The sequence below is a fragment of the Myotis daubentonii genome, chromosome 20, assembly GCF_963259705.1.
Source record: "Myotis daubentonii chromosome 20, mMyoDau2.1, whole genome shotgun sequence".
Classification (NCBI taxonomy): Eukaryota; Metazoa; Chordata; class Mammalia; order Chiroptera; family Vespertilionidae; genus Myotis; species Myotis daubentonii.
The window spans coordinates 13,452,798-13,473,155 of record NC_081859.1 but is presented as its reverse complement, the minus strand read 5'-3'; the positions used below and the strand labels follow the sequence as shown (position 1 = coordinate 13,473,155).

Sequence of the window (20,358 nt, the reverse complement as noted above, 5' to 3'; positions counted from 1 at the left end):
GGTAATATGCCTCCCAGCACCGGGATCAGCGGAGCCGAGAGGCTTCCCGGCACTGGGATCAGCGTAACAGGGGGCAGCGCCCAAACCCCCTGATCGCCCTGCGGCTCTGTGTGTGACAGGGGGTGGGGCCACAACCTCCCTATCCACCCTGCTCTGTTCGTGACAGGGGAAGGCGCCCCAACATCCTGATCAACCCTGCTCTGTGCCTGATACGGGGGAGCTCCCCAACCTCTGATCGCCCTGCTGCTCTGTGTGTGACAGGGGGTGGGGCCACAACCTCCCTATCCACCCTGCTCTGTTCGTGACAGGGTGCGGCGCCCCAACCCCCTGATAGGCCCTGCTGTGTGTGTGACAGGGTGCGGTGCCCCAACCCCCCCACCCCCTGCACGGGCCCTGCTCTGTGTGTGATGGGGTAGAGCCATAACCTCCCCATCGGCCCTGCCCTGTAAGAATGGCGGCGCCCCAACCCCCTGATCCGCCCTTCTCTGTGTGTGACAGGGGGCGGTGCCCCAACTCCCCTATGGGCCCTACTCTATGAGTGACAGGGGTAAGCTCCTCAACTCCCTGATGGGCCCTGCTCTGTGCGTGACAGGGGGCAGCACCCCAACCCCCGGATGGGCCCTGCTCTGTGGGTGACGGGGTGGTGCCGCAACCTCCCCATCGACCCTGCCTTGAGTGTGACAGGGGGCGGTGCCCCAACCCCCCAATCGGCCCTACCCTGAGCGTGACTGGGGGTGGCATCGCAACCTCCTGATCCGCCCTGCTCTGTGCATGACAGTGGGCGGCGCCCCAACTCCCCAATCGGCCCTGCTCTGAGCCCGACCAGGGGCTGCACCTAGGGATTGGGCCTGCCCTCTGCCACCCGGGAGCAGGCCTAAGCCAGCAGGTCGTTATCTCCCGAGGAGTCCCAGACTGCGAGAGGGCACAGGCCGGGCTGAGGGACCCCCCTTTCCCCCTGAGTGCACTAATTTTTGTGCACCAGGCGTCTCTTATGAAAATGTTTGTGTTTTGGATAATTTAGGAACATTTTTCAGATCTTGAATTTGACGATACTTACTATAAACTTTTATTCTTAGTACTTCTTGGTCAAACACATGTTCTCAATATAAATACAATACATATTTGTACTTTGAGTATATTACTACATATATATGTATATCCATAGTAAACAAACTTTCATTTTTTTCCTAATTATCCTTTTGTTTTCTGTTGTCAGGTTTGTAAATCATCATGTAATGGAAGTAGCTAAAAGTTAGAATACTGCAGAACAGTAGCATCAGGAGAAAGAGGATAGAAAAAACCAGGTAGCCATTTGGACTGAAAAAAAAAAAAGTCATTAGAAATGATTGGTCACTTTGGTTAATTTAATTAGTCAAACAATTTCTAAATTGCTAGCTAGTATTCCACTGACAGAGAACAAAGGTGAATAAGACATCTTGTCCACCCTCGAAATGTTTACCTTTTAGTGGTTGAGGCTGACCAGGCACGAAAATAGACAGTATGATCAATAGCATGAGAGGCTGCTGCAAAAAGGCGAAGCCTGTTTCCCAAAGTTACTTAGAAACAACACATGGCTCTTCTCATTTGCAGATTATTCGCACCATTAACCACCCATCAGTGCAACAAATTGAGGACTCAGTAATATTTAAAGTAGGGCTATAATTAATGATTTGTCTTGAATGTTGGTTTAACATTTTACAAAAAAACAAAACCAGGCCCAGGACAGAGGAGCAAAGTTATTTGTGGTCCCAACTTTCATCTAAATATATAAAAGCCTAATATGTAAAGTGTCCCCTCAGGAGTTCCACCAACTGGGAGTTCGATCACTCGCTGTGACGTGTGCTGACCACTAGGGGGTAGTGTGGAACAAAGGAAGGCCCTGGCCAGCAGCCAGCAGCCAGGGAAGGGAGGCCCCGGCTGGCAGCTGGCAGCCACTAGGGACCCTACCCGTGCACAAATTTCATTCACTGGGCCTCTAGTATTAACATAAGACTTTTTATTCTGCTCTCCAAAGAAACTGGCATGGAGTCCAGGAAAATGCTTTTACAACCAGTTACCTGGGTGTATCTGGACAACGGCCATTGGTCCAGGGCTAATTCAGGGTCTGTGGGGCACAGCCACCATCCCCTCTCGGTCCCACTGCCAGTCTACCTGCTGCCCTCAAGGTGGAGTTGAAAGACATGTTTTATGGGAAGAAGGTAGCTGTAGGGGGGGATAGAATAAAAGGGGAACCCAGCCCGGCCGGCGTAGCTCAGCAGTTGGGCATGACCTATGAACCAGGAGGTCATGGTTCAATTCTTGGCCAGGGCACATGCCTGACTTTCAGGCTGGATCCCTAGTGTGGGCATGAAGGAGACAGCTGATCAACAATTCTCTCTCATCATTGATGTTTCTCTCTCTCTCTCTCTCTCTCTCTCTCTCTCTCTCTCTCTCTCTCTCTCTCTCTCTCTCTCCCCCCTTCCCTCCTCTCTGAAATCAATTTAAAAAAATTAAAGAAAAAATGTTTTAAAAAGAGGAACCTAGCTGTAGTAACTCTTCTCAGGAGTTCCCTCCTGCTGGGTCCCTGGTGTAACAGATACAATTTCTAGGACAGCATATAGGGCAGAGATATTAGGTCCCAGGAAAATGGGAGAGGGGCTTTTCCTTTTTAGCTACCACCTGTGTCTTTTACAACTTCTTTCTTAAAAGGCTGATTAGGCACAATTATTACCTGGGAATCACTCCAGAGATCTGTATTGCAAAGAGAGCTGTTAGGTTACAGAAACTGCAAATTAGAAAAATAATATTAACGATTAAATTAAGTACAATATATTAAGGCTCCCTCCACTATCTCTATGGTAATGACCAAATCATGTATCATCTTAGTTAATGCGTCCCTTTCTTGACAAAGGAGAGAACAGATACATTTATATAACAGCAGTGATGATTTTTCTATATGTGTGACTTAGGCTGCTTGCTACAGAATTCCTCGAGCTGGTCACTACAACCTCACCTACCTGCTAACAGTTTTATACCATTTTGAAAGTGGTTCTCAAAACAAACGCAATAATGATATTAATAATAATTAACAATAATAAGTATTGACAAAAATAATAAAGTTATTTTTTGACCAGTAATACTTACTGCAAAAAATACTGAGTATTTGCTATGTACTAGGCAATGTACCAAATGCTCTACATGACTTCTTTTGGCTAATCCTTATAGCAACCGTTCCTTTTAGATGAGGAAATGGAGACTCAGATAGGTGAAGCTATTTATAAATGCTTACACAGTTGTAAGTAGTAGAGCTTGGATTTGAATTCAAGGTTTTCTGATCAAAGTGTATGTGATGTTTACCTGATGTAGGCTAACTCCTCCAGGTAGCTGAGAATGTCAGGAGGTCGATATAGGAAACTGTTATTATTTCTATAGTTACTGAGTCTCTCTTATAAGTTAGCATATTGCTCGAAATGAGACAGGATATAGCCAAATAAACATTAATAATATGATTTTACCTACCTTCATGTCGCAGGAAGAGAGTAGAAGGAACTTTTTTATTGAGTGATTGCCAAGTGCCCAGTAAAGTTAGGGATTTTAACCCAGGTACTTCACTTAATCCCCAGAATACTATAAAATAGGTTTAATTGACTCATTTTACAGACAAAGAAATAACCTCAAAGAGACAAAGCAATTTGCATAAGACTGCATAGCTACTGGTGCAACATTAAGACTCAAAGCGCCTTTGCTGGTTTGGCTCAGTGGATAGAGTGTCAGCCTGCAGACTGAAGAGTCCTGGGTTCAACTCCAATCAAGGGCACATGCCCAGGCTGTGGGCTTGATCTTCAGTGGGGGTGGGCAGGAGGCAGCCAACCAATGATTCTCTCTCATCAATGAAGTTTCTATCTCTCTCTCTCCCTTCCTCTCTGAAATCAATAAAAATATATTAAAAAATAAACATAAAAATATATTTTAAAAAAAGACTCAAAGCAAAGTAGACTTTCTAGCACAATGTCCTCAAGCCCCATCCATGATGTTGAAATGGAAAGATTTTCTTTTCTTATAGCTGAGTAATATTTCATTGTATATATGTACCACATCTCTCACTGATTCATTCATCCTCGCTGGACACTTAGGTTGCTGTCAAGTCTTGCCTATTGTAAATAATGCTGCAATAAACATGGAGGTACAGGTATCTTTTTGAAATAGTGTTTTGTGGAACTTTTCGGTTAATGGTGGCCCCAGACTCTATGACATTTTTGATTCTTTCTGCTAAGTCAGAAAATTATTTTAATAGCTACTATATATATATATATATATATATATATATATATATATTTACAGAATCAGTGTAGAATAGCCGTTGGTTTCCTCATAATTATCAGAATTATTTATAGTTGAGGTCTGGGCTAAGTGGCGCTGAAATCAACTAAAGGTCTTGGATTGTTGGCTCAGAAATCATCCTAGGAAGCACGCCTTGTTGATATATGTCATGCTTAGCTTTTATGAAGTGACCTGGTCCTTTTTATTAAAAACACCTTTTTATTCATTCTGTGGAGGCTTGAATGACTTTGGCAGCATTCATCAAACACCATCCAGCTCCTGACATTTACCACTTCTTCAGCATTCAGTTCTGACTGCATCCATTTCAATTTTGTCTGTTCTTTTCTAAGTTGCTTTCATAACATGAAATCATCCAGATTGTTTTCTCTCTCTTCTCGGAGGTGTTTTAATGCTGATGAAGTCTGAGCTGTACAATTTTTTATGACTCTGTCCCTACTGACATGAGGCTCATCAAACTCATAAAATTGTTTACAGGTTTGGCTGGCATAATTTTTTCCTGCAGAGAGAGCTGTTATAACCATAGTGTTTAATACATGTCCTGGCCTGTCATCAGTCGCCCTCATCACCTTAGTAATTCCTGGAACTGGGCACACTCCTCATGGTTCACATGCCACTGGGCACCACCATATTGGACCTACACCTTTCATTCTTCCTACTAGGAATTTCCTTCCCTCTTGACTTAGTGATATTGACATGTCTTCCTGTAACTTATTTCTTTTGGACTTTGCAGAGTGAAGTAGAAATGTTATTCTATCTTGTCATTATTCCTTTAAATGAATTCCCTGTGGAATTGTTCTTCCCCAGCCCTGGGTAAAATACTGTGCGTAATATTTGTACCATTCTTTGTGCTCTTCTCAGGCTAATATTGTGTTAGGAACTATACTTTCATCACAACACTCCCCTTGTAAAGATGCTAAGGAGGCATGGTTTGAAATTGACTTCACCATTATGCTTTACCTTAGTCTGCCTCCTTTGTTTTCTACCTTCCTCACTCAAGGTATTTTCCACCTTCCTTCATGATCCACAAGCCACAGACATTTCATTATTAGCGTGGCTTCTGAAGGGTGTACTCTAGTCCTCTGGCAATGTAAGTCCTACCAATGTTCCTTATTCCCCATGACGTTTTCTTCTGATTCTCAAAATAGCACTGATATTTCCCATCTTTGAATTATTATTCTGCTCATTAATAATACAAATTATTATATTTAAAAATATCTCAGTATTGCTCTGATTTAACCTCCCTTGGTTTGTTCGTGCCTTCCCCACTCCTTCTTCCCCAACCAGTTTAATTATAAGTGCCTTGAAGGCTGAGATTGTGCTTATGTTCTATTTGCATCTGTCATAACCAAGGAACATAGTAATTGTGAATTGATTAATTAATGTTTAACATGAAATCTTACCTTCCACCCCCATACAATGCTTATTGTGATTGCCACAAAAATTTGAAAGCAGATGTGTAAACCATAACAAAAATTGAATATCTAGGTGACACCAAATCAAATTAAATTAACACAGACAACAGCATGATGATTACCAGAGGAGAAGAGGTGGGAGAGGTAGAAGAGGGTATGAGGGGAAAATGGTGGTGGAAGACGACTTGATTTGGGAACACACAATACACTATATAGATGATGTATTAGGAATTGTACACCTGAAACCTACATAATTTTATTAACTGATGTCACCCCAATAAATTAAATTAAAAACTTAAATTTAAAAATAAAAACGTAATTTTGTGGAATTAATGCTAAAATGATTGTAATAAAACATTTATATTCACCTATAGTTTGGATCCAGGATCTTCACTCGAAACACATACATTCCAGCATGCTGAAGAGGCCAAACTAAATGGTTATGGTTAGACTTGTTGATAATCTCGTACGGTTGACTCAAGTCTCCTGGTTTTCCAATGCCATAAGAAAAACAGTGCTTATAGTTCTGAATAGGAAACAAAGACAAAAACCCACTTGATCAAGCCATCGATAGCCTCTGAGAAAGCATATCTCCCCTAGCCTCATGAATGACACCTCCTTTCTAGCCAAAGACTTCTTGGAATAGTATGTCAGCCATGTCGAGAAACGTGAATCCTGTCTTGAATTGTATGTGTGTAGCCAATAATTCAGTACCATTTCTCCCTTTCCTTCTCAAGCTCTAACATTAACTTGGCAGAACCTGTGAAAATGTCACTTTTCCTTTTGAGTCCTTCAGTTTTCTTCTGAGAATTTACATCTCTAGAGTTACCTCCCAGATCTTTTATGCAGGCTATTCATCCTGTAGAGTCAGGACTCCAGGAACTGGAATGCTATTTCACTCCAAATATATGTTCCAGGGAAAGAGCGCCACTGGTGGCCATGTTCAGATAATATACCCTCGGCAAGGGTAGCTTTGCTCACCCAGACATAACTAGCCTTTGCAGGTACCTGCGTTCCATTATACTCAGACTCCAGACTGAACGCACCCTTCCGGTGCAGAGCTTTGTGTCTCCATACAGTAGGAGTGAGTATTTAGGGCCTGGTGTGGGCACTCCAAACCTTTCTTGAATGTAAGCCACTATTTCATTGGTTCTAAAATGTGGTCCCTAGATCAGCAGTAGCAGCATCACCTGTGAACTTGTTAGAAGTGCAGATTTTGAGGTCCCTCCCCAGATCTGTTGAACCAGCAACTTTGGAGGTAGGGTCCAGAGACCTGTTCTAGCAGTGGTCGGCAAACTCATTAGTCTACAGAGCCAAATGTCAACAGTACACGGATTGAAATTTCTTTTGCGAGCCAAATTTTTTAAACTTAAACTATATAGGTAGGTACATTGTTATTAACTTAATTAGGGTCCTCCTAAGCTGGCCTTTGCTAAAAAACGTCCTCAATCTGATTGAGGTACATTCACTGAGGTCGACCCCTTCCAACTCTCCCATCCACACTGGTCTTGGATACTTGTTTTGTCTATCTCCTTTCTGAAAACTGACTTCTGCGCATGGGCCACGAAGTTTCAATCACACTGTACGTGTGCACCCACATGTGGTATTTTGTGGAAGAGCCACACTTAAGGGGCCAAAGAGCCTCATGTGTCTTGCGAGCCGCGGTTTGCCGACCACCGCCCTAGGTGATTCTGATGTGCATTAACATCTGAGAAACACTGCACTGTAGCATACTGACTGGGGCACGCTCCAGGACTTTAATTAACAGGTGGCCCATTGCTTCAAGTCATGTGTTATTTTGGCAAAATCCTAGAACATTTGGGTGCCCTGTGTGAGATTTGGGCAAAGAGAATGTCACACCTATCCTCAACCCCAGACCCTTCAACAAAAGTCATAGGGCAAGTTTCTTTTTTAACTGACTCCATGACTAGTTTAATTCCTTATGCTTTTAAAAAATATATATTTTATTGATTTTTTTACAGAGAGGAAGGGAGAGGGATAGAGAGTTAGAAACATTGATGAGAGAGAAACATTGATCAGCTGCCTCCTATACAGCCCCTACTGGGGATGTGCCCGCAACCCAGGTACATGCCCTTGACCGGAATCGAACCTGGGGCCCTTCAGTCTACAGTCCGACTCTCTATCCACTGAGCCAAACCGGTCAGGGCTTCCTTATGCTTACTTAATAGTGGAATTAATACTCTATAAAAAGGCAGATGGCTATACTCTATTAATTAGTTCCACAGATATTTATTGAGCACTCATAATGGGTAGATGGTGGGGATACAGCAGTGAACAAAACACACACAATTTTGTTCGCTTATGCAGCTTACATTCCAGTTGGGGAGCCAGACAATAAATGGGATAAATAAGCAGACTACATACCCAATGTGTCAGTGAGTGACAAATGCTAATGACATTAAAGGAAATTGGGAAGGAAGATGTGGACTGTCATGGGGCGATGGTTAACTTTTTCTAGAGAGTGGACAAGGAAGTCTTCATTGACTAGTTGATTTCTTTTAAAATGTATTTTTATTGATTACAGAGAGGAAGAGAGAGGGAGAGAAAGATAAAAACATCAATGATGAGCCCAAACTGGTTTGGCTCAGTGGATAGAGAGTCGGCCTGCAGACTGAAGGTCCTGGGTTCGATTTCGGTCAAGGACACATGCCGGGGTTGTGGGCTCCATCCCCAGTGTGGGGTGTGCAGGAGGCAGCTGATCCATGATTCTCTCTCATCATTGGTGTTTCTCTCTCCCTCTCCCTCTCCCTTCCTCTCTGAAATCAATAAACATATATTAACAACAACAACAACAACAAAACCCCCCAAAACATCAACGAAGAGAGAGAATCATTGATTGGCTGCCTCCTGAACACTGGGATGGAGCCTGCAACCTGGACCCGTGCCCTGACAGAATCAAACTGTGACCTCCTGGCTCACAGATCGACGCTCAGACACTGAAACACACTGGCTGGGCTTGACTACTTGACATACATATGTATATGTTTTTGTTTTTTTTTTTTTTTTGACTAGTTGATTCTTAAGTAAAGACCTGGAGGAGGAAGCTGGCTAGTCATAGGGGAGGTGCATAGCAAATAATGAAGGCTTTGCTGTAACTGAGATGGGAACCATTTCATGGTTTTGAGCAGAAGACTGACATGTTCTTGTTTATGTTTTGGAAGGAACGCTAGCTGCTGTGTTGTGACAAGATTCGTGATGGGCAAGGCTGAGGCACGGAGACCAGCAGGGATTCTGCTGTTCTAACCCAGATGGTTGGTGATGGAGGAGCAGGGTGGTGGCAACTGGAGTGGTGAGGAATCACCAATTCAGAATATACGTTGAAGGAAAAGCCAACAGGTTTCCTGGAGACCAAATGTGGGCGTGAGATGATGCTCAGAGGCTTCTTTCCTGATCAAGCTGCAAGGATGGGATTCCCACTCACCGCGGCGGGAAGGACGCTGGGGTATGTTTGTAGGGTGGATAGTAGGAGCTCAGTTGGGACATGTTAAGTTTGAGATGTTAATGGAAGCACCATAAATTTTCTTTATAACACGGGGTTATTTGTCTCCTCTTAGTAAAAAAAATAAGACCCTCTCTTCGCCTCTTGCTCTCTAGCTACTACACTATGTCATTCTCCCCTTTGCTCCAAAACTCCTCAGTAGAGATGGCTATTCTCACTGCTTTGAATTCATTGTTTCCATGTTAATTAAACCCACTTCGGTAAGTTTTTGTCTCTCACACTGCACCTAAATGGATCCTTCAAGGTTACTAGTTATCTCCGTGCTGCTAAAGTACATGATCAGAGGAGAAGACAAGATGTCAGAGGAATAGGCAGACGCGTCCCACAGCTTGTTCCGGAGAAAATAGAATGAGCAGCTGAAACAAATAACATCTACCCCGAATTGGCGAAGGAGACTCAGCTGGTGAGACAGTTTGCCACTGGGAAGGGCAGAGTTCCCCTGGAAAGGGTGCCCTTAGGTAACACCTGGGACTCTACAGACACCCTTGCCAGGGACCTGCTACCTCGGCTGCGGTTCCACGGTCACCGAGTCTCCAGCCACCCTGGGCACAGGTTCCTGTGAGTTCTGAAGCAAGCTCCCCTCTGACCAGCCCAACGCTTGAGTCCAGTGCATTGCAACCATGTGAGCAGCACGCTCCTATCCAAGGAGCATCAGCCCTGTGAGCAGCCTTCCCCAGGCCTAAGAGCAGCAGCCTCATGTGGCCTGTTCCTCTACAAGGAGCAGCAGCTGTGTGAGCAGCCCGCTCCCCCGTCCAAGGAGCAGCAACCATGCGAGCAGCCCGACGGGTCCGAGAAGAGGCAGCCGCACGAGCAGTCTGCCAACGTCTGAGGAGCAGCAGCCCTGCGCAGCCCTTCCCCATCCGAGAAGCAGCAGCTGCGCACAGCCCGCACCATGCACCAGTCCGAGGAGCAGCAGCTGTGCAAGCATCCTGCCCTCGTCCAAGCAGTAGCAGCCACATGAGCAGCCTGCCCAATCCGAGGAGCAGCAGCTCTGTGAGCAGCCCGCTCCCATCCAAGGAGCAGCAGACACACGTGCACCTCGCTCCCACCCGAAGAGAAGCAGCCACGCAAGCAGCCCACGCCTCGTCCGAGGAGCAGCAGCCACATGAGCAGACAGCCCCCATATGAGGAGCAGTAGCCGCAGGTGCAGCTCACTGTGGCACAAAGAGCTGCAGCCGCCCGAGCAGCTCACCCCTGTCCGAAGAGTGGCAGCCACATGAACAGATAGACTGACCACATCTGAGGAGCGGCAGCCCTGCGCAGCCCACATGTGTCCAAGGAGCAGCAGCCACACACAGTCTGCACCAGTCCGATGAGCAGCAGCTGGGTGAGCATCCCACCCCCATTTGAGGAGCAGCAGCCGTACGGGCAGCTCACTCCCACCTGAGGAGCAGCAGCCACACAAGCAGCCCATCTCCAATCTGAAGTGTAGCAGCTGTGCAAGCCCACACCCGCATGAGGAGCAATAGACCTGTAAGCAGCCTGTCCCTGTCCAAAGAGTGGTAGCCTCATGAGCAGCCTGCCCCATCTGAGGAACAGCAGCAGCATGCAGCCAGCCCCGATCCAAGAAGCAGCAGCCATGTGAGCAGTCCACGCCCATCCGAGGAGCATAAGTCATGTGAACAGCCCACTCCTATCCAAGGAGCAGCAGCTGCGCTCAGCCCGCCCCCACCTGAAGAGCAGCAGCCTCATGATCAGCCCACCCCTGTCCAAGGAACAGCAGCTGGGCAAGCAGCCATAGGAGACACCACTTCTGCGAATAGCAGGCACTAGAGGGTCCACTGCCAACTGAGGAGCAGCCACTATTGCGACCATTTGAGGGGCAACTGCAGCCCGAGGAACCACTGCTACCCAAGGAGCAGGCCCTGCACAACTCGACATCTAGATCAGTTAGGGAGACCAAAAATGGGTAGACAGACAAAAACCCCAAAGGAAAGAAAAGGATGAATCGCCAGAAAAGTGGCTAAGTGAAACAGAGGCATGTGATATGTCAGAAAAAGAATTCAGAATAAGGGTCCTAGAGTGCATAAACCGGATGGAGGAAAAAAATCAACAACCTATGCAAGAATCAAGAAGAAATGGATGAAAAATTCAACAACTTATGTAAGAATCAAGAAGAAATGAAGAGTGATATAGCTGCAATAAAAAACACCATGGAAAGTTTCAAAAGTAGACTAGGACAAGCGGAGGACCAAATTAGCGAATTAGAAGACAGGGAAGCAAAACACACCCAAACTGAACTGCAATTGCAGAAAAAAATTAAAAGACAGGAAGAGAGTCTAAGGGAGCTATGGGACAACATGAAACGAAGCAACATACGAATAGTAAGGGTGCCAGCACAACAGAAAGAGGAATAAGTCTTAGAAAACATATTCGAGGAAATATTGTCGAAAAACTTCCCTGATGTGGGGAAGAAAAAAGTCACACAAGCACAGAGAGTCCCAAACAAGGTGAACCCGAAAAGACCCACACCAAGACACATCATAATTACGATGGCAAATGTTCAGGACAAAGAGAGAATCTTAAAGGCTGCAAGAGAGAGACAAAGTTACATATAAGGGATCTCCCATTAGATTATCAAATGACTTCTCAACAGAAACACATCCGGCCAAAAAATAATGAAAGAAAATTTACAAAGTGATGTAAAGCAAGGGACTGAATCCAAGAATACTCTATCCAGCAAGGCTATCGTTCAAAATTGAAGGGGAAATAAGGCTATTCACAGACAAAAAAAGCTAAGGGAGTTTATCACTACCAAACCAGCAATGCAAGAAGTGCTAAAGGGACTGGTGTAAAAAAAATAAAAGAAATAAAAAGGTAAGAAAGAACACAGGCACAAAAAATAAAAATGGCTACAAACAAGTACTTGTCAATAATAACTTTAAATGTAAATGGACTAAATGCTCCAATCAAAAGACAATGAGTGGCTGAATGCATAAAAAAATATGACCCATACATTTGCTGTCTACAAGAGAACCACCTCAGAAGAAGGGACTCACACAGACTGAAAGTGAAGGGATGAAAAAATATCTTTCAGGCAAATGGAAATGAAAAAAAAAAGCTGGGGTAGCAATACTTATGTCGGACAAAATAGATCTCAAAGTGAAGACCATAACAAGAGATAAGGAAGGCAACTTCATAGTAGTAAAGGGATCGATACAACAAGAGGATATAACCCTGATAAACATATATTCACCCAATGTAGGAGCACCCAAATACATAAAAAAAACTCCTGGAAGATATCAAGGGAGAGATTGACAACAACACAATCATAGTAGGGGACTTTATTACACCACTGACATCACTGGATAAATCCTCTAAACAAAAAATCAGCAAAGAAACGGCAATCCTAAATGACTCTCTAGATCAGATGGACTTAATTGACATCTTCAGAACATTTCACCCCAAAGCCGCAGAGTATACGTTCTTCTCAAGTGCACATGGGACATTTTAAAAGTAGACCACATATTGGGTCACAAGCAAAGTCTCCCCAAATTCAAGAAGATTCAAATCATACCAAGCATCTTCTCAGACCACAATGGCATAATATTAGAAATAATCTACAATAAAAACAATCCAAAACACTCAAACATTTGGAAGCTGAATAGCATGTTATTAAATATTGATTGGGTTACCAATGAGATCAAAGAAGAAATTAAAAACATCCTGGAAACTAATGACAATGAAAACACAACAATCCAAAACCTATGGGACACAATGAAAGCAGTTCTGAGAGGGAAATTTATAGCTCTACAGGCCTACCTCAAAAAGCAAGAAAAAAATTGTAGTAAATCATCTAACTCTACAACTCAAAGAATTAGAAATAGAACAACAAGTGAAGCCCAGATTGAGCACAAGGAAAGAGATAATAAAGATCAGAGTAGACAAGTAGTTAACATAATCATTTGAAAACACACTCTAGAGATAAACCCTGTTAATGTAAAGAATGTGGGAGAACCTTATTTATCTTTCAGCTGTGCAATCACATAGGATGCTCCAGATTGGGGATGGGCCCTAGAAATGTCAGGAGTGTTAGAAAGCATTCATTTCTTCCAGTGTATTATATAGAATGAATGAACTCACACTGAAGAGAGGCCTTGTCAGTATAAACATTGTAGAAAAGCCTTGGGTTGCCCTAGTTCTTTACAAAATCATACCCAAGAATAAGTCTACGAATATAAGGAGTGTGGGAGAGCCTTTCTTGGACATGTAAGAACGTACATGGAGAGAGCATATAAATATAGAGAATGTGCAAAAGCCTTCAGCCATCCCTTTTTCTTGAAAAGACCATGAAAAAAACTCAAAGTGGAGAGAATTCTATTGAATGTAAATGATGTAGGAAAACCTTCATTTAGCCTCATATCCCCACAATGCCATGTGAGTATGTACACTGAATAGGTATTCCAAGAAACCAGAAACACCAATCAGAAAGGATATATGCATCCCTATGTTCATAGCAGCACAATTTACAATAGCGAAGATCTGGAAACAGCCTAAGTGCCCATCAGCAGATGATGGATTTGAAAACCGTGGTACACACAATGGAATACTATGCTGCTGTAAAAAAGAAGGAATTCTTACCATTTGCAACAGCATGGATGGAACTGGAGAGCATTATGCTAAGTGAAATACGCCAGTCAATGAAAGAAAAATACCACATGATCTCACTCATTTATGGATAATAAAGACTATTATAAACTGATGAACAAAAATAGATACAGAGGCAGAGCAGCATCAAACAGACTGTCAAACTACAGCGGGAAGGCTGGGGAGGGTCCGGGGACTGGAAGGGGGTGGTAAGAGATCAACCCAAGGACCTGTATGCATGCATATAAGCCTAACCAATGGACATAAGACATTGGGGGGTAGAGGAGGTCGGGGAAATGTCAAGGGGGGGGGAAAGGAGACATATGTAATATACTTTGTAATACTTTAAGCAACAAAACAAAATTAAAATAAATAAATAAAGTACATGATCAGTTTTCAATGCTCACCATAGTTCACCCGTCTTAGTGTGGATTTGACACAGTTGATCCCTCCCTCCATGTAAGACTTGCTTTACATGTTGTCTGTCTGGAAAACCACGCTCACCTGGCTTTCCTTCTGCTTCTTGGATTTTTCCTCTCTTATCTCCTTTGACCTCCTCATTCCCCCCCCAACCCCCCCCATCTCTAAATAATTGAATGACCCAACATTTAGTTCTCTTCTTTTTGCCTCTAGATCAGGGTTTCCTACACTTATTTTGTGTGTGTACGAGTTTTTTATGTGGGTCCTTTTGTCAGTTTGATAAAACCTATGGATTACCAAGGATGCCTTCTTAGAATAATGTTTTTAAAATTGTGTCTACAAGGGAAACTAGTTATAAAGAATTATAGCCAACAAAATGTTAAAAACAATAAGGTACTATATTATAATTTAAAAGATGTGCTTCTTTAAATACGGGATCTAACGCCAGATTTAACAAGCACCATAATTACTTTGGTGTAGTTGTAAGCAAGTTCATTAGGTAAGGAGGAGGATGGGTGAAGAGGTGTTGGAGATTTTAGGAGAGAGGAGAGAGTATACACTAGCTACTTATGAGACGGGGAGAGCGAATAAACTAGAGAAATACAGTTATATTTTTGGGCAGTGTGATGGGACCTTTTCAATCATGACATGAAAATGAAACAAGTCAGCATGAGTATGTTTTTCTCTGACCACAGTCAGCTGCTAAGGTGGATAGTTGAATTTAACCAGGGCTGTGATTTAGTCACACAAATATGAAGAAGTAAGAGGGGCAAAGGAATTGAGGGTACCTACTAATAGTGATATAATTGTTGGCCATGGAATTTAAGCTGGATAAAGAGGGGAAGATAACCTGGGAGTGGTGAGGGTCGTAAGATCACTAGATTGAAGGTTAGGCTGGGGTTGAAGGATGGTTTAAAGTGTTGTTAGAGCCAAGCTTCTAGAGCAAGCATGTCAAACTCAAAGGCTAACACAGGCCAAATGTCTGTGGGCTGTAAAAAAACAAAAGTTTTAAATGTCTGTGGGCTGTATAAAAACAAAAGCTTCCATTTCCATAGAAACATAGGTTTATTTCGATGGGGACATATTGAGTACAAAGGGCCGAAATAAATGAGCCTTCGTTAACATAAAATAATAGAACATTCTAATAAAAATTAATATTTTTTCTTGAACATTAACTTACCAGACACTGAATAACTGCACAAATTAATAAGCGTAACGCAAATAAACCTATTTTTCTTGTTCTCTGAAAGTGAAATATTTCTTCTTGCTCACACCAAACAAGTCAGTCAGTACAAGACTAATGACGTGGCCATCGGCTGCTAAGATATTCGCTGCTAGTATTATTGGAGAGAAAAGGTGCACCTGCGTGTAAGGCGCATAAGGGAAATGAAGGCAACACGATTATAGTAATCAGTCATTAGTGAACATTGTAGCTCGTTATTAGTAATGATGTATAACAGGAGATTGTAAAAATTAAGTTATGAAATTTTTATTAAAACGTTTCTTACATACCATTATATTGGCTGGGCCACAAAAATATGCATTGTGGGCTGCATGCGGCCCGTGAGCTGCGAGTTTGACATGCTTGGTCTAGAGTTATGTTGCTGGAAAGTGAGGGAATAGTGGATGGAGAGTGGAATGTTTGGAATACAGAGGACAATACACATCATTTGTATGTATCTTTGTCTTGACAAGCATAGATTCTGATGCAGAAGCAAAGTAACATTGTGATTTTAGGATGAACATTTTATAGGCTGAGGTACCTTCTCTGTCACTTTTTATTCATAAGATATGATCTGATTCTCCAAAAAACATACATTAATTTCAATTTAAGAAAATTCAATTGCAAAAAATTAAAAACAGTGTAGGGTTGATAATTGGCAGTAAGAAATGTTCTTCTTCCTGGCCGGTGTGGCTCAGTGTTTGAGGGTCGAACTATTAACCAGGAGGTCAAGGTTCAATTCCCGGCCAGGGCACATACCTGGCGGGCTCCATCCCCAGTGTAGGGCACACAGGAGGCAGCCAATCAGTGATTCTCTCTCATCATTGATGTTTCTATCTCTCTCTCCCTCACCCTCTCCCTTCCTCTCTCTGAAAGAAATAAAATATGAAAATAAATAAATAAATAAAGCAGTTTGCAAAGTAAAATTTTACTTACCTCAGGTCCCCAAACTTCTTCTAATGAGAGGTTCTTGTTACGCGTGATCATTGAATTCCATGTCTGGGCCTCATTTAAACAACCACTCTGTCAAGATATATATATATATGTATAGTATATCAATTTATTCATAAGTACTTCATATATTTTAATGCCATTGAAAAGTATATTTAAAAAATGTTTAACTATTTAAATGTTTGCTGATACACAGAGAAACAATAGACTTCTGTATATTGACCTTGTACGGAGAGAACTTCATTAAATTTGAGCTGTTTCACATGAACAGTTATGTTACCTGTGAATATAACAGTTTCAGTTTTTCCTTTCCAATTCTTTTACTTTTTATATAGTTTTATTGTTTATAGTTTGCCGCTTTACAAAGATCAGGAACAATATTGTGCTGAAGTAGTGGTAATTGGCACTCTTATTTCATTCCTGATTTCAGGTTTTCAAATTTTCACCTTAAGTATGATGTTTTCTATGGGGTTTTTAAATCTATATTTTTCTAGATTAAGGAAGTTACCATCCATTTATAATTTTCTAAGATTTATTTTTAAAATAATGTTAGGCCTAGCCGGTTTGGCTCAGTGGCTAGAGGGTCAGCCTGTGGACTGAAGGGTCCCAGGTTCGATTCCCAGTCAGGGCACATGACCAGGTTGCCAGCTCGATCCCAGTGTGGGGCATGTAGGAGGCAGCTGATCAGTGATTCTCTCTCATCATTGATGTTCCTATCTCTCTCTCCTTCTCCCTTCCTCTCTGAAAAGCAATAAAAAAATAAAATCGGTAAAGAAAAATAATGTTATATATGGATGATAATTTTGTAGTCAAATAACATTTCATCAACTATTATAATTTTCTTTATTCCAGTAATATAGTGGATTACTTTTATTTCCAACTCTTCTATTTGAAATGAACAAAACTTGGTCTGTTTATTGATTTTTCTTTTTTCTTTTTTAGAGAGAAAGAGTGAAACATCAATTAGCTGCTTCCTTCACGCCCCCTACTGGGGATCAAATCTGAAACCTAGGCATGTGCCCTGACTGGGAATTAAACTGGTAACCTTTTGGTGCATGGGATGATGCCCAACCAATTGAGCCACACCAGCCAGGCAGGATATAACATTTTTAATATATTGATGAGTTTTGTTACTTTGTTTGTTTGTTTTGGTGTTTGCATCATTGGTCATGAGTGAGATTGTCTCATCATTCTGTTTTGTTTTAAGGTTCTCTTGGATTCACAAAGTAAGTTGGATTAGAGATTTCTATTTTTTTTTTCTTGGAATAGAAGAAGCTTTGTTAAATCATGTTTATCAAGGCATTTGTCCATTTTATCCATTTGTCCATTGTCAAATTGGTTGAGATAAATTTATTTATAACAACCTCTATTGTTTGGGTTGTAAAATGGTGATATTCTAATTCTGTCTTTTTTTCATGTGTGAACTGTAATCCTATCTAATAATATACAAACATGGTAATTAACTGTACTTCTGACACGCTTCCCATGGGCTAATCAGGGCGATATGCAAATTAACTGCCAACCAAGATGGCGGCAGGCAGCCAGGCAGCTGAAGGGAACAGGAGGCTTGCTTGCTACAGTGATGGAGGAAGCCAAGGTTCCCCGCCTGCTGCTGCTGGCCTCTGAGCTGCACTCTAAGAAACAATGTTGCAATTATAGAAGCTAAACAAACCCCAGAAACCTGCTTTCAGCCAGTTGGGCCTCAGAGCTGGAGCTGCAACAGTGTTTCAATTATAGAAGCCTATCAAACCCAGATTCCTGCTTTCAGCAGAAAGGTCTCAGAGCTGGAGCCGAGCCTCAGAGCTAAAGCCGGCTCTCAGTTCCAGCGACAGGTATTATAGAAGGTAAATAAATCCCAGAATAAAAAAAAATTAAAAAGAAAATAAGGAGAGGTTGGGAGCTTCAGTCACCCGACAGACTGAAAACGGCCTTCAGCCTCTCACCCAGACTGACCAGGCACCCCAGTGGGGACCCCCACCCTGAAGGGGGTGTGACCAGCTGCAAACAGCCATCAGCCCGTCATCCAGGCTGGCCAGGCACCCAAGCGGGACCCCTACCCTATTCTGGGACACCCTTCAGGGCAAACCAGCTGGCCCCCACCCATGCACCAGGCCTCTATCCTATAGAGTAAAAGGGTAATATGCAAACTGACCCTAACAGCAGAAGGACTGGGAATGACTGGTCACTATGACACACACTGACCACCAGCGGGCAGACGCTCAATGCAGGAGCAGCCCGCTGGTGGTCAGGGCGCTCTCACATGGGAGGAGCTCTGCTCAGCCACAAGCCAGGCTGATGGCTGCCAGTACAGCGGCGGTGGTGGTGGGAGCCTCTCCTGCATCCTCAGCAGCACTAAGGATGTCCGACTGCAGCTTAGGCCTGCTCCCCGCTGGCAAGTGGACATCCCCTGAGGGCTGCCGGGCTGCCAGAGAGATGTCTTATTGCCATCTTAGGCCCAATCCCCTGGGGAGCGGGCCTAAACCAGCAGATGGTCATCCCCTGAGGGGTCCCAGACTGTGAGAGGGCACAGGCCGGGCTGAGGGACTCCCTCTCCACCCTAGTGCATACATTTTTGTGCACCGGGCCTCTAGTATACTTATAAGAGAAGAGATGCTTCCCCTCATCTACTCTTTGGTGACCCACTGGTACAGTATTTGAGGAGGGTAGGATGATTATTTGTTTCTTTCTCTGTGTTTGCCAGTTTTCAAAATAAGAAATTGGTTTGCTATCATTCTCCAAAGGTGAACTTAAAAAAACCAAATGTGATCAAAGCCTGGAAGCCAGAGGCAGACTCATCAATTCTCCAACATGAAATGCAGTGTGGAGAGAAAAGGAAGTATTGATCTAGAATTGCATCATGCTACTATAAATATTACTTTATTTTTTCCTAACCCGTGTAAGTCTGTTTTATATGACAATGACTTCTTTTCCATAAGTTAATTTTATCAGTCATAGGCTATCGAGGTTATACATGTGTTTTTTTCCTACCCTCAGCGGACTGGTTTTATTTTCCTTAGATAATTTATATATACTAGTAGATTTAAAATAGAAAGACATGTCTAATTGCATGCCAACTTCTATTTAACTCTAGGATGGCGTACCTTCTGCATAGTGAGGTTATAGGTGTAGTCATCCCTGCCGTGGATTTCCCACACGATGAAATTTGCGTCAACATCTTTGATAAAGCCATTCTCATTGTATCTGAAAAACAGCAAACACAAAACATAGTTGCGTCATCCTACTAGAAACATTATTTTATTTCTTCTGACTGCTTTAAGCCTATTTTACATGACAATGACATCTTCATAAATTAATTTTCAGTGGCTGGTTTCATTTTCCGGTGGAATAGAGCCGTGGTGGGCAAACTGCGGCTCATGAGCCACATGCGGCTCTTTGGCCCCTTGAGTGTGGCTCTTCCACAAAATACCGACTTCTGCGCATGGGCCACGAAGTTTCAATTGCACTGTACATGCATGCCCGCATGTGGTATTTTGTGAAAGAACCACGCTCAAGGGGTCAAAGATCCGCAGGTGGCTCGCGAGCCGCAGTTTGCTGACCACTGCAATAGAGGGATCAAGAGCTCCGGTTTTCGAGTTGGATGGGCTTAGGTTTAAATCCCGTCCTTATCCCTGAACAGCTTTGTGACCTGGGGAAGTTCCTTCAGCTCTCAAAGCCTCCACGTTCCTATCTGTGAAAGCATCGCCATACCTGCTGTATGGGTTTTCTTCAGCTCTCAGAATACACCAGATAGTAGCGAAGCAGGCTTTCTTTTTTAACATTTGGAGCCATAACTTCTCTTTGCTTAACAGGCACCATGTATTAATAAGGCGAGGGTGGCCGGGGCCCTGCCAGCAGGCTGGCAGCAGGGAGAAAGATGGAAGTGAGCGATGGAGGGAGGGAGGGTAGAGCAAGATCCCCTGGTGTCA

At 43.1% G+C, this 20,358-nt stretch overlaps 1 protein-coding gene and 1 pseudogene across 1 annotated transcript in view; both read right to left on the bottom strand.

Moving 5' to 3' along the window:
• Window positions 1-999: 999 nt before the first annotated feature.
• LOC132222372 (cation channel sperm-associated auxiliary subunit epsilon-like) overlaps window positions 1,000-20,358 on the bottom strand; it is an 87,704-nt gene continuing 68,345 nt past the window's right edge. Inside the window, exons 18-22 of the mRNA XM_059677266.1 lie at window positions 19,534-19,633; window positions 16,418-16,504; window positions 6,101-6,258; window positions 2,711-2,764; window positions 1,000-1,317 (exon numbers count right to left, since the gene is read on the bottom strand). Of these exons, the coding sequence (XP_059533249.1) occupies window positions 1,188-1,317; window positions 2,711-2,764; window positions 6,101-6,258; window positions 16,418-16,504; window positions 19,534-19,633 (529 nt within the window). The 3' untranslated portion in view covers window positions 1,000-1,187. The remainder of the gene's footprint in view (window positions 1,318-2,710; window positions 2,765-6,100; window positions 6,259-16,417; window positions 16,505-19,533; window positions 19,634-20,358) is intronic.
• On the bottom strand, window positions 4,519-5,209 carry LOC132222623 (protein MIX23-like; annotated as a pseudogene).